Source organism: Somniosus microcephalus, chromosome 2 (assembly GCF_052327205.1).
Source record: "Somniosus microcephalus isolate GS21.2 chromosome 2, FLI_Smic_1.0, whole genome shotgun sequence".
In the NCBI taxonomy this organism is placed as follows: Eukaryota; Metazoa; Chordata; class Chondrichthyes; order Squaliformes; family Somniosidae; genus Somniosus; species Somniosus microcephalus.
In genome coordinates this window covers 27,588,919-27,604,221 of record NC_140988.1, presented here as the reverse complement: position 1 = coordinate 27,604,221, position 15,303 = coordinate 27,588,919, and the positions used below count along the sequence as shown (strand labels likewise).

Here is a 15,303-nt window from a genome sequence, read left to right as displayed (position 1 = left end):
GAATTTGTGACACCTAAACTGAAATTTTTTGAGATATTTTACTGGTAATGCTCATGCAGAATCGTCTGTTTTTCGCCTTCGCGTGTATGTATACACAGCAACAGCAGCGTTGATTCTCACAGGTACACAGGTAACGTGCTGAGTCACTGTTCGACGGGATTGGGACAATCATGGCCGCGCCTATGGGATTCACCGGAAGCCTCGGCATGTATGACCGAGCTCGTGAACCATTCAGTTCTTACATTGAGCGGATTAGCAGGAGCCCACCCACAGCACTGAGGAAAATCCAGCTGTCTCTGTCCTTCATTTGTTCTACCCACATATCTTACACTGGCAGTTGCCCCTGGGTCAGTGGCAGGAAGAAGCTGAAGTCTACTAATAGAGGGAAAGAGCCTAATAGTGGCCTCACCTTGCTCCACTTTGGCCTGATCCCGTACAAACATACGAACGATGATGGACAGGAAAAGACCCTCTGGTTCATCCAGCCTGTCTCTCACAATTGTGACACCTTGTGTAACACAATAAATACACTTCCCTTCCCCCCTCCCCCCCAAAAGCCATGTGATCTCCTGGGAGAGGCAAAAAAAAATAATGTAGGAATTAACGAATTCCTACGAATAACGGAGATCGACACAAGAGAACAATTAAACAGGTCTTTACTCAACGGAGATGCCACGAGGACTGCCTGGGCAGCCCCGTGGTTTGCGACGTGACGTCATCGCGTTTACCCGCGTTTTCCTGCGCTCTTAAAGGGGCCACGCCCTGTACATGCAAACTCTATATACAAAACACAGTAATGCCTAACACAATGGTACAGGTTTAGGCTGGTGTTAGAACATCGTTAAAGAAAATAATATACAGTTAGTCAGAGTCATTCAGTGGTTCTGCCACATGCGCCCCCCCAGAATTCGCTTTAACGGACAAAGTCAAACGGTGAGGGGGTCTGACGAGCCTGTCAGAACGACTCCTGTACTCTCGAGGCGGAGGCTGCTGGTCGGCTGGTGGTCTGGCGGGCGGCCGCACTTGGTCTGCCGTAACGACGATGGGTGGCCGACCCCGTCTCGGCGGTTGTGCTGTCTCGATGGGGCGGTCGAGGTCTAAATGTGCTGGCTTTAAGCGGTCGACCGAAATGTGGTCTGGTTTACCACCGACATATACCGTGAAGGTTTTGTCCCCTGCTTCCAACACGCGGAAAGGACCGGTATATGGGGCCTTGAGCGGATCCCTATGTGCGTCATGGCGAATAAAAACGTATTCAGCCTTGTGAAGCTCCGTGGGAACGTGTGACCTCTGCAGCCCGTGGTGCGAAGTGGGCACCGGTGCGAAACATCTGGCCGCCTCTTGGTGACTAGCAAGCTGGGCAGACGTGGACCATGGCTCCGTCGATGTTGGTAGGAAGTCCCCCGGGACTCGCAGCGGCTGACCATACACAAGCTCCGCTTGTCTGCCCATCCAGCGTCCTGGAGGCTGGCCCTCAGGGCGGCTTTCATTGACCGGTGGAAGCGTTCGCAGAGGCCATTCGCCTGTGGGTGGTAGGCTGTGGTGCGGTGCAATTTGACACCAAGTCCTTGGGCCACTGCGTTCCAGAGTTCGGAGGAAAACTGCGGTCCCCTGTCTGACGAAATATTTGCGGGCACTCCGAAATGGGCGATCCAGGAGGAAATGAACGCCCTGGCCACGTCCGCCGAAGTAGTGGATGACAGAGGGACCGCTTCCGGCCATCTGGTGGTGCAGTCAACCATGGTCAGGATGTGTGAAAAACCATGGGAGGGTGGGAGTGGTCCTACCAGGTCCACGTTGACATGGTCAAAACGTCGCTCTGGAACTGTGAAGGTGGCCAACGGAGCTTTGATGTGGCGCTGTACCTTGGCCTTTTGGCAGACCACGCAGGTGTTGGCCCAGTCGCGGACATCTTTATGCATGCCATGCCATACAAATTTCGCTGACATCAGTTTCTGAGCGGCCTTCATTCCTGGGTGTGACAACCCATGTATGGCGTCGAACACTTTGCGGCGCCAGATGACCGGCACGACAGGGCGAGGATCCTGTACGGAGACGTCGCACAACAGCGTGGTACCTGCCGAATGGAACTTAACGTCGGCCAACTGGAGGCCAGTGATGGCCGTTCTGTAAGCTTGGACTTCCGGGTCTGAGGCTTGGTCCGCTGCCATGAGGGCGTAGTCGATGCCCAAATGAACCGTATTGACGATCGCGCGGCAGAGGCCGTATTGACGATCGTGCGGCAGAGGCAGTCTGCCACCAGGTTGTCCTTACCGGCCACGTGCTGTATATCTGTGGTGAATTTGGATATGTAGGTCAGTTGACGCTGATGTCGGGCTGACCACGGTTCGGCGGTCTTGGCCATTGCAAAGGTTAGCGGCTTAAGGTCCACAAAGGCGGTGAAAGGACGTCCTTCCAGTAGGAACCGAAAATGGCGGATGGCCAGAAAAAGGGCGAGCAACTCCCGGTCGAACGTGCTGTATGCTCTCTCGTTCTGCCGTAGTTGACGGCTGAAGAATGCCAACGGCTGCCACGTCCCGTTCACCCACTGCTGTTGCACGGCACCGACTGCGTAGTCCGACGCGTCGGTGAGGGCAATGGTGGCTCCTGGCAGCGGGTGCGCCAGCATAGTCACGTTGGCTAAGGCGCTTTTGGTGTCGGTGAACGCTCGGGCCATGTCATCCATCCAGTCTACCGGGTTCTTGCCAGTCTTGCCCTTGAGGGCCTCGTACAGGGGCTGCATGAGTAGTGCCGCCTTAGGCATGAAACGGTGGTAAAAGTTTACCATGCCTAGGAATTCCTGCAGGGCCTTTGTGTTCTGCGGGCGTGGAAAGGATGTCACCGCCTCTACTTTCGAAGGTAAAGGAACCGCTTCCTCTGAGGTGATGCGATGCCCCAGGAAGTCAATTTGGTGCAGGCCAAACTGACACTTGGCCGGGTTGATAATCAGGCCGTGTTGGCTGAGGCGTTGAGAAAGGGTGCGTAGGTGACAGGTATGTTCTTCCTTAGTAGGACTGGCAATTAGAATATCATCTAGGTAGACGAAGAGGAACGGAGTCCATCAGGCGTTGGAAAGCCTGGGCAGCGTTCTTTAACCCAAACGGCATTCGTAAAAACTCGAAGAGGCCGAATGGGGCGATGACTGCGGTCTTCTGGACGTCTTGTGGATGAACTGGGACCTGGTGGTAGCCCCGGACGAGGTCGACTTTTGAAAACACGGTGTTCCCTGCCAAATGGGCAGAGAAATCCTGAATGTGGGGGATCGGGTACTGATCAGGAGTGGTGGCGTCGTTTAGGCGTCTATAGTCGCCGCATGGCCGCCATCCGCCGCCAGGCTTCGGGACGATATGGAGGGTTGAAGACCAGGGACTATTTGACTGGCGAATAATCCCTAACTGTTCCATGGTTGTGAACTCCGCCTTTGCGACCGCCAGCTTGCCAGGTTCCAGGCGCCGGGCCCGCGCGTAGACCGGGGGGCCGTTGGTGGTGATGTGATGTTCCACACCATGTTACGTGGCTGTGGAGGAGAACGTGGGTCTTGTCAGGTCGGGGAATTCGCCGAGCAGGCGAGCGAACTCATCAGGAGTCGGGAACGCACAGGAGACGGTGCGCGATGTAGTGTTACTGCAGTAACACGGAAGAGAATTAAAAGTTGCTGCATTGATCAGCCGCCAGTTCCTAACGTCGACCAGGAGGCTGTTGGCGCACAGGAAATCCGCACCGACGAGGGGCTGGGAAACTTTGGCCGTAACAAACTCCCAGTGAAAACGTTGCCCCCCGAGGCACACCTCCACTCGCCGTCTGCCGAAGGTCTGAATTGTTCCGCCATTGGCCGCTTCAAGGGTGGGGCCGTGATTCCCCGTCTGCACATAGAGGGCGGACGCGGGTAAAATGCTGCACTGTGCTCCGGTTTCGCACAGAAAACGACGACCGGAGAGAATATCGGTGATGAACAGCAATTTTCCCGCGTTGCCGATCGCCATCGCGGCCGCCGGGTGCCCGTTAGACCCGTTCCTTGGTGGTCGCAGTGTCAGTTGTTGTTTGTTTTGGGGAAAACTGCAGGGAGGGCGGCAACGCTTCGCCTTCGCGCCGAACTGCGTATGGTAGAAACACAGCCCAGCAGGCTGACGAGCTGGGGCGGCGTCTGCGGGGGATGGGTGCCTCGTGGCGGCGCAGTACTGCCGAGTTACAGCGAAAATTTTGTCAGCCTCCGCAGCGGGTGTTGCGCAGTCTTCAATTTCAGATCTGGCCAGGGCAGCTTGTACCTGTTCAGGCAGTTGGCTGAGGAAAATCTCGCGGAATAGGAAACATTCCCGTTCTGAGCCCAGGAGTGTGAGCATTTGGCTCATCAACTCTGAAGGCTTGGAGTCCCCGAGCCCGGGCATAGCGAGTAATCGACGGGCGCGCTCCGATTTTGTGAGCCCGAAAACCTGCAGTAACCGCGCTTTGAGGGTTTCATACTTGCGCTCCGTTGGGGGGTTTTCGAGGAGGCTGACGATCCGAGAGGCGGTAGAGCTGTCGAGTGCGGAGACCACATAAAGATACTTGGTCTGATCCGCATCGATGTTCCTCAGGGCGAACTGGGCCTCGACCTGAATAAACCACGAGGGCGCTTGCTGCTCCCAGAACTGCAGTAGCTTTAGTGAAACGGCGTTCGCTTCCATGCTGTGCTCTTCTTTTGTGAAAACGTTCACAAAAACGGGGTCACCAATGTAGGGATTAACGAATTCTTACGAATAACGGAAATCGACACGAGAACAATTAAACAGGTCTTTACTCAACGGAGATGCCACGAGGACTGCCTGGGCAGCCCCGTGGTTTGCGACGTGACGTCATCGCGTTTTCCCGCCCCGTACATGGAACCTCTATATACAAAACACAGTAATACCTAACACAATGGTACAGGTTTAGGCTGGTGTTAGAACATCGTTAGAGAATTATATACAGTTAGCCAGAGTCATTCAGTGGTTCTGCCACAATAAAAACCCAGGCCAATTTGGGGGGGAAAAATCTGGGAAATTCAGTCTCCACAGAGGCCTTTTAGTAGATGCAAATGGTATGTTGGCCTTCATAGCAAGAGGATTCGAGTACAGGAGCAAGGATGTCTTGCTGCAGTTGTACAGGGCCTTGATGAGACCACACCTTGAGTATTGTGTGCAGTTTTGGTCGCCTTATCTGAGGAAGGATGTTCTTGCCATGGAAGGAGTTCAGCGAAGATTGACCAGCTGATACCTGGGATGGCAAGAATGACGTATGAGGAGAGATTGGGTCGATTGGGCTTATACTCGCTGGAGTTTAGAAGAATGAGAGGGGATCTCATTGAAACTTATAAAATTCTAACAGGACTAGACAGACTAGATGCAGGAAGGATGCAGTGGAGTCCAGAACCAGGGGTCACAGTCTAAGGATAAGGGGTAAGCCATTTAGGACTGAGATGAGGAGGAATTTCTTCACCCAAAGAGTGGTGAACCTTTGGAATTCTCTGCCACACAAGGCAGTAGAGGCCAATTCATTAAATATATTCAAGAAGGAGTTGGATATATTTCTTGAGGCTAAAGGGATCAAGGGATAGGGGGAGAAAGCAGGGACAGGGTACTGAATTTGGATGATCAGCCGTGATCTCATTGAATGGTGGAGCAGGCTCGAGGGGCCGAATGGCCTTCTCCTGCTCCTATCTTCTGTGTTTCTATGCTGCAGTCTTCGGGGCGCTCCTTTCCCTTTGTGGCCTCCTGTCTATTCTGATACTACAGCAACAGTCCCGCTGCACCAGCTGGATTTTCCTCAGTGCCATGGGTGGACTGCTAATTGGCAAGGTTCTGCCAGGTGTGCAACGCGAACACATTAACTTTGACCCGGAGAACCGAGCCGGGGTTAGGGCGGTCGCGAAGTCTTACCCTGACCCTGTAGGGATGGGAAAAGAAAAATCCAGCTCTTCTGTTTTTATGTCCATATCAATCTCAATTCATTTCATTTGAGTTGTTTAAAACAATCATATAGTTAAAAATAATAATTAGTACGGAACATCAATGTTGCTGTCAAACCTGATTTTGATCAGCTGCTTCACTGTGATTATATGAAGTTATATTGCAATGATATTTAATGTTTTATGAGCACTTGAAATCGATAATAGCTCCTAAAACTGCATCACTGCATGGCTAACTCTCTCAATCTGCTCTTAGTTCAGCTTACAAATCACGGTATACAGGAGTAGTAATTGTGTGAATTATGATAATAGCTGACATCTGTACCACCATCTGCATCAGCAGGGCAGATATTGTAAAGTACAATTGGTGGGGCTGGGTAGCTTTGAGTGCCAGTACACTGTATCTTGTGAAGCCTTTCAGCATAGAATGTTTTACAATATTCACAGGGCTTCATTCTTTTTTTTAATGTATTCCAGAGGACTCCATAGAACAGTATAGTGATAAATCCACCTTTTATCCCCTACTGACCTTCACCCCTCTCCTCACCAACTTGGCTTAAGCTGCAGTGATGAGATTTTGGAAATCATTTAAGCATTGATATAGTTGAAAGCTGTGGGCTGTTTCATTTCCAAATCTTTTCATTTTGAATGATTTAACAAGAAGCCAGTGAAACTATGGACTCTATGATGCAGGCCAGCTTTTAAAGCATTGAGATAGGGAATGTGCTTTTAATGTTTTTTTTAAATATATTAGAACAAATTTTTATAGCTTGTGACCAACTATAAAAATTACCTCAAATTTCAGATAGCAATGGTAATTTGTTCTTTTATCCAGATCCCAACTGGGGAGTTTTGAACTTGCGGCAGGCAAAAACCTCTGAAGAGACTGGAGCCACCTCACATAACTACATGGGATAGTAAAATGGCCAAAATAGCTCTTGTTACAATAATTTAACAGAAAAATATTTTTAACAACACCTATGTAAGTCAAGTGCTCAATGGGTATCTGTGAAATAAGCTACATCACTGTAATGTGTCCCCATTTATTTGTGACAGATGAACCATCCCTTGAGACTTGATCTTAGTTTATCCTTTAGATTTATCTCGTGACTCTCTTACATTTTTTTTTAAAGAAACATAATGAAGAGTCCGCTAGCACTATCTGAAGAGGAAATTCAAAAGATGATGCTGAGTTATCTTGACAATTTCTGTCAAATGGATAATAGCTTAGCTCTTCCTAAGCTGCATGAACGGTTCAGACTCCAAGCCTATCTGACTGACTGGAGGAATGCAAAGTTAGAAAAACTTGAGCAGCAGTGGAAGAAACGGGTGAGTGAGCATGGAGAGGACAACCTTTTTTTACCATTAGCATCTTGCGATTCATTTGTAGAATTTCTGATTTTGCTAAATTAAAGTTGATTTTGTTAAATATTACAGCATTACATCCTAAAGTGAAAGACAGCAGAGGAAAACCCACAGCTACACTGCAGGGCTTAAAAACAGATTGACTTAAACATATTTAACTGACAGTTGTCATCCATCACAATTTCAGCCTCAGGAAGCACCAGCAACTCTTTTGCTCCTCATGCTTGTTTGCACCCACCCCCACCCCCCTTGGCTAATTACGCTTAATAGTCTGGACTTTCTACTAATAATTAAATGGAATATTATAGAAACCATTATATTCGAGTGTCTGTCACAGTTCTCAAGAAGTTTCGAATTCGGGGTTGTATTTACCTGTAACATTCAATATAACTGAAGGAAGCCACATTGTTCAGCATTGTCCCTCGTTGAATGAAATGCCGCACACTGCACAGGGCCATTACAATATTCTAGCTGTGTACATATTGTGGCATCAACTTAGGATCTTGAATGGTGAGGATTTTTGGCAAAATTTGATTTTGGCATACTTGGACATTTCGCTTGCCGACTTCCCCGCAAGGAAGTCAACGAGAAGCAGCTGCCCGCCAATTAAAATCAGGTGGTTGAGGCCACCGCCGCCGGGAACGTGGGGGAACGGTCCCCAGCACACCTTAAGTACACCAGAGGGCTGCTCGGGAAGGGGAATCACATTAGTGGGGGGGCGGTGGTGGTGCAATGCAGAGCAAGGAGGCCCAAGGTTACCTTGTTGGGGCTTGGAGGAGCGTGTAAAAAATGTAAATTTTACACTTACTCTTCTGGTTCTGGATGCCGACAGTTTTGGCCTGGCGGGGAAGGCACCACTGCGCTCCACCCTCCCCACCACCCCTCCCACCCCAACCCTGCTCAGGCCTCGGGTAAAAATAGCAGTCAGGCCCCGATGACTGCATATTTCCTTTGCAATCGGCCAATTGGGGTAGAAGCAGAGTGGGTAAATCCCCCCGCTCCATATTACCTGCCCCCCCCCCCCCCACTCCCCTCCCCTGGATTCCGCTCGGTAAGGGGAGTTAAAATCAGCCCCATACATTCGGTTCCCTGAAAAATAAAGAAGGCTCTTTCTACTTAAATGTAATGGTTGAAAAAAATATTTTGCACCCTTTCCTCTGCAGCTTAGTGGGCTGGTTTTATATTCTTTCATCGTGTAATAACTGTGATTCTTAGGTATTTATGAAACATATCAGAGTCAGTATCTCTACTTTGAATTCTGTTTACTTAATAGGATGGATCTGAAAAATGAAACCCACTTTGCGCAGAAGTGTTGTCTTTGTGAGAATTTTACTGCGTCTCCATCTTAAAATAGCAGCAGCTACAAATAGCACGCTGCAATCTAATATTACTGTAACACCTGATGAATGGTGTGACTGCAACAGTACCGGTGGATGCGGAGAACAATATTGACCCTGAATTTCCAATCAGAGACTTCCTGCGGGCAGTTGCTTCCGATCGGGGAAAAAAAATCTACGAACTTACCTGCTGGTTCCATGGATCCCGAGGCTTGCGAACCTGGGCCTCACCTCTTCGAAATGCTAGGAGGCCCGGGTATCCCAGGGGCACATACGGTTTGCAAGCTCCCCTGGGATCACGTGGGCCAGGCGAACCAATGAAAGAAGGGAATCTCCCTTCATACTTTTGACAGGTCCGTACGGACAGAACTGTCAAAAGTATGAATGGGGATCACATTTAAAAACACACAAACATTTAGAAAAAAAAATTAAATTACATAATTAAAATGCCATTTAATTAAATATTTTAAACAAAAATGTAATTTAGCTGACGTAAGAATTTGACAGTCATTCAGCGGGCGGAAGTTGTGCAAAAAGCGCAACTCTCCACCCGCAGAGGCACTTTTCTTGGACATGCGGATAATCTGTCAAGAGAATTCCTGACAGATCGCAAGTGCCGGGTTTCAGCGCATGCCTGAAACCGGTACTTGCGCAGCCCCTGAGGGCGTGTACGCACCTGTGGGGGGGGGGGGGGGGGGGTGGAAAATCCGGACCAAGGTGTTCTCTATAACTGAAGCAATCAATACCATTTTTGTTGCTGGCTAGAAATCCAAGTTACATAAGAACATAAGAAATAGGAGCAGGAGTAGGCCAATCGGCCCCTTGAGCCTGCTCCGCCATTCAATAAGATCATGGCTGATCTGATCCTAACCGCCAATCTACTATCACAGAACTATCTCCTGAATCTAACAGAATTAGACACATGAAATAGGAGCAGGATCAGGCTACACGGCCCCTGGGCCCGCTCCGCTACCCACAGGGCCATGACCGATCCGAACCTAGACTCATGTCCAAATTCCTGCCTGCTCCCCGTAACCCTTAATTCCCTTTACTCCTAGGAAACTGTCTATTTCTGTTTTAAATTTATGTAATGATGTAGCTTCTACAGCTTTTTGGGGCAGCATATTCCATGGACCTACCACCCTCTGAGTGAAGTAGTTCCTCCTCATCTCAGTTTTGAAAGAGCAGCCCCTTATTCTAAGACTATGCCCCCTAGTTCTAGTTTCACCCATCATCGGGAACATCCTCCCCGCATCCACCCGATCCAACCCCTTCACAATCTTATATGTTTCAGTAAGATCGCCTCTCATTCTTCTGAACTCTAATGAGTAGAGTCCCAATCTACTCAACCTCTCCTCATATGTCCATCCCCTCATCCCCGGGATTAACCGAGTGAACCTTCTTTGTACTGACTCGAGAGCAAGTATGTCTTTTCTTAAGTATGGACACCAAAACTGTATGCAGTATTCCAGGTGCGGTCTCGCCAATACCTTGTACAACTGAAGCAATACCTCCCTATTTTTATATTCTATCCCCCTAGCAATGAAAGCCAACATTCCATTGGCCTTCTTAATCACTTGCTGCACCTGCATACTAACCTTTTGAGTTTCGTGCACCAGGACCCCCAGATCCCTTTGTACTTCAGTACTTTCCAGTTTCTTGCCATTAAGATAGTAACTTGCTCTATGATTTTTCCTGCCAAAGTGTATTCCATCTGCCAAATCTCTGCCCATTTACTTAGCCTGTCTATGTCCCCTTGCAGGTTTTTTATGTCCTCCTCACTCACTACTTTCCCTCCCATCTTAGTATCATCTGCAAACTTTGATATGTTACACTCGGTCCCCTCCTCCAAGTCGTTAATATAGATTGTAAAGAGTTGGGGACCCAGCACTGACCCCTGCGGAACACCACTAGTTACTGATTGCCAGTCTGAGAATGAACCATTTATCCCAACTCTCTGCCTTCTGTTAGATAGCCAATCCTCTATCCATGCCAGAATATTACCCCCAATCCCGTGATTTTTTATCTTAAGCAAAAGTTCAGACTGGCGTTAAGTTTTTTGCAGTACTTTCATTCACGTGAGGAAAGACATGCCCTCAGCCCAAGTTACGGTAAAACATCAAAACCCAACGCGTGAAAAGCTGTAGCATTGGAGCGTCCTGAATTGAAACAGATTTGGGCTTGTATGGCTTAGTGCGGCAACTCTAATGAGCAGAAATCTTTTTCCATCAATAATCATCCAGGACTGAGTATATACAGATCACTTTTACAGATTGCTGTGATGTGTGTTAAAATATGCACCTTGGCACCACTCACTTTAGTGATGCCGAAGTGTGATAATTGTGTTTGGGTGAGCAGTTTAATTTGCTTCTCCAAGCAGCAAGTCCTTTGATCTGTTCACCTTCACCTCTCTATCTTGATTTATTTTTCAAATGTGAAGTGACAGTTTCATTTCATGGTTTCTTCATTCAACTTTTTGCACATGCAAATCTGCATTAGCCTTTAAATACATAGTGAGTGGCCTCATGATATTTAGAAGCACACGGAATTGCTCGATGAAAAACGCCCAAGGTCCATCTAGTTCGCCTACAACCATCCTGGTAAAAAGAAAAAGAAAGACTTGCATTTACACAACGCCTTTCACGACCACCGGACGTCTCAAAGCGCTTTACAGCCAATGAAGTACTTTTGAAGTGGAGTCACTGTTGTAATGTAGTCGCATGATACAATGATAATAGAGTTGTTGACTAATCATGGCAAAAACAATTGTCAGACCTGTGCCAAGCCATAAGGTGTCCCTATCCAATAATGGCTCCAGTTTTGGAAAGAATGTGGTTACAGATCTTTGAGGACATCACTTTCAATCATAGAATAGTAGAGCACAGAAGGAGGCCATTCGGCTTGTCAAGTCTGCAACGGTTCTTTCGAAGAGCAATCCAGTTAGTCTCACTCCCCCGCTCTTTCCCCATATCCCTGCAATTTTTTTCTCCTTCCAAGTATGTATCCAATTCTCTTTTGAAGATTACTATTGAATCTGTATCCACCACCCTATCAAGCAGTGCATTCCAAATCCTAACCGCTCGTTGCATAAAAATATTTTTCCTCATGTCTGTATCCTCTCCAAAGCCTTTACGACCTTCCTATAGTGTGGTGCCCAACTGAGGCCAAACTAGTGTTTTTTATAGGTCGAGCATTACTGCCTGGCTTTTGTACTCTATGGGCTCGATTTTTGTCAATGGGGAGCTTTTGGAGGCGGGACTCCACTTTTTGGGTTGTAGTCCCGCCTCCATCGACTTGTGGCCAACCCACGCTAGTTTCCCTTGATTGACCTTGTTAAGACGGCTCAGCAGGCCAATTAAGGGACACCTGGTTACTGGCGATGTCAGCGATTGACATTTCATCTGTCAAGAGCTTTTGACAGATGAAAAATCAGCGTTTGACAGCTCTGTAAAGTTGTCAAACACTGAGAATCTGTCTTCTAACTTGAGTCCTTCTACTCAAGACTCAGTTAGAGAGCTCTCCAGACCAAAAAGCAGAGGCTGCAGCTCTTGACAGTTCAGCGGCCATTCTGCTTTCTGTGCCGGTGTGCTCAGGGATTCCTGAGAACTGAAGGGAGGAAGCCTGCAGGAGAAAGTAAAGGTAAGTAAAACTTATTAAAACACTTTACACTTACCTCACACACTTACCTCTGCACACATGCACCCATCACTCACCTGCACAATGGACATCTCGACCCCTCCAACCCCTGCAGACCGACGGTCCGCCTCGCTAACTTGGCGTGGTTCGGAGCCATCAGACAGCCCACACTTCAGGGCTAAAAATAGGAACTAGGCAAAAAACTGCCTGTTAACTACCTGTTAACAGGCAGTTAATTGGCACTAATCCCCTTCCCGCCTCGGGGAGGCGGCTCCCAGCACAGGTCGGGTACCCGCCTCCTGGGACATTGGCACGGAGGCGGGTTGGGGACGGGATGGGTTCCTGCCCCCCGATTCTGCAATTTTCCCACCACTCCCGCCTCCAAACCCGCCTCCTCGGGGCCTGGAAAATCGAGCTCTATGTCTCAATTTTTAAAGCCCAGGGTCCCATGTGTTTTATTAACTGCTTTGTTAACCTGTCCTGCCACCTTCAAAGATTTGTGCATAAACACCCCCAGGTCTCTCTGTTCTTGCACCCCCTTTAAAATTGTATCATATACCATGTATTGTCTCTCCTCATTTTTCCTACCAAAATGTGTCACCTCACACTTTTTTCTGCATTGACTTTCATCTGCCATGTTTCCACCCATTCTACCAGCCTGTCTAAATATTTAATACTTGTGCAAATTCATCCCGTGTTATCTGTTTGTTAGCATAACAAAATCAATTTCTATTCTAGTTTTGCTATGAATACTACTATAATACATGTGAAATAAATGTGTGGGTAAATGCATTCAAGTGAGAAGTTGGGAGTGACTGCAACAGAAATGTAGCTTTATTGTTAAATAAATTTATATGGCCTCTTTTTACTCAGAAGTGAGTATTGAAGACTATAACTAGAGTATGAAAATAAAAGTTTAGTATACTTTTAGTTATAAATAAATGCAAGAGAAGATGCAGGGAGTGACATACAAAGGGAAAGGATAGACATGCTTAGAGGCCCACTATCAGGAGCGCCTCAGGTCTCACCATTCAGGCACAGCAATTGATTGAATTTCTAGGCCAATATGTTTTTGCAAATTGTAAAAAAAAAAATGTTAGAAGTGGTTTGTATGAGTTCTTCATTAGAGAAGGGATATAAATATTGCCTTAGTGTTGGGACCCTGAAAATCAGCAGCAGGTTCAGTGTACACCCATAACTTCAGCAGGAGTACACCAGAATAGCTGAAAACTAGGCCGAGTAAACTTTCTGGGATGGCTTTGTGGGGCCAGAGCCTGCACCCACCTCTTTCAAGGCTATCACTGTAAGGGGAGGCAGGAAACATAATAAGAAGTAGGAGCAGGAGTAGGCCATACGGCCCCTCGGGCCTGCTCCGCCATTCAATAGGATCATGGCTGATCCGAACCTAGACTCACGTCCACTTCCCTGCCCTCTCCCCGTAACCCCTAATTCCCTTATCTGCTAGGAAACTGTCTATCTCCGTTTTAAATCTATTTAATGTTGCAGCTTCCACAGCTCTCTGGGGTAGCAAATTCCATGGGCTGGATTTTGCTACGGGGGCGGGTTGGAGGTGGGAAATCCACATTCGGGCTTGTTGTCCCGCCTCCATGGAGATGTGGCCAACCCACTGGATTTTCCTCTGATTGACCTTGTTGAGCCCGCCCTGTGGGCTCAGCAGGCCAATTAAGGGCCACCCGGCAACAGGTGACGTCAGAGATTGACATTTCATCTGTCAAAAGCTTTTGGCACATGAAATATCAGTGTTTAACAGCTGTTTGAAGCTGTCAAGCACTGAAAAACTGCTAATTCAGCCTCAGTCCTTTCTCAGGGTAACTTTAAAATCATTTTGCTGTAGAAACAAAGAAGCTGATTTTTTTTTAAAAATCGGAGCTTCTGTGGTTCTTGCAGCCGACTCCCGACACCGGAATGCAGGACTCCTGTAAAGGTAAGTAAAAGTAATTTAAACTTATTTAAACACTTGCAAAACACTTACCTTTGCACTCCTGCACCCCTCACTCACCTGAACACTGGGCATCTCGACCCCTCCAAGACCTCAGACCCACGTCCCGCCTCGAAAACTTTTCGTGGTTTGGAGCTGTCGGGAAGCCCACAAACCTGCAATAAAAATCGCGAATAGGCAAAAAACTACCTGTTAACAGGCAGTTTAATTGCCTTTAATCCCTTCCCGCCTCTGGGAGTCGGGTTCCAGCACTTGTCAGGAACCCGACTCCTATGAAATTGACATGGAGGCGGGATGGGGTCGGGACCCCCGGATCTCCAATTTTTATCGCCCGCACGCCTCCAACCCGACTCCAGGGGCTTAGGAAAATCCAGCCACATAGATTTACTACCCTCTGAGTAAAGAAGTTTCTCCTCATCTCAGTTTTGAAAGGGCAGCCCCTTATTCTAAGATTATGCCCCCTAGTTCTAGTCTCACCCATCAGTGGAAACATCCTCACCGCATCCACCCGATCAATCCCCCTCACAATCTTATATGTTTCGATAAGATCGCCTCTCATTCTTCTGAACTCCAATGAGTAGAGGCCCAACCTACTCAACCTTTCCTCATACGTCAACCCCCTCATCTCCGGAATCAACCGAGTGAACCTTCTCTGAACCGCCTCGAGAGCAAGTATATCTTTTCTTAAATATGGAAACCAAAACTGCACGCAGTATTCCAGGTGTGGCCTCACCAATACCCTGTATAACTGCAGCAAGACTTCCCTGTTTTTATACTCCATCCCCCTTGCAATAAAAGCCAAGATTCCATTGGCCTTCCTGATCACCTGCTGCACCTGCATACTAACTTTTTGTGTTTCATGCACCAGGACCCCCAGATCCCTTTGTACTGTAGCACTTTCTCTCCATTTAGATAATAACTTGCTCTATGATTTTCTCTGCCAAAGTGCATAACCTCACACTTTCCAATATTATATCCCATCTGCCAAATCTCTGCCCACTCACTTAGCCTGTCTATGTCCTTTTGCAGGTTTTTTATGTCCTCCTCACTCACTGCTTTCCCTCCCATCTTTGTATTGTCGG

General features: G+C 47.9%; 1 protein-coding gene across 2 annotated transcripts in view; it reads left to right on the top strand.

Annotated features, from left to right (window-relative positions):
- Window positions 1-15,303, top strand: part of LOC147122624 (limbin-like) — a 217,747-nt gene that overhangs the window by 145,281 nt on the left and 57,163 nt on the right. For both annotated transcript variants that reach the window (XM_086007899.1, XM_086007892.1), the window contains exon 15: window positions 7,057-7,252. In XM_086007899.1, coding sequence (XP_085864025.1) covers window positions 7,057-7,252 — 196 coding nt within the window. The remainder of the gene's footprint in view (window positions 1-7,056; window positions 7,253-15,303) is intronic.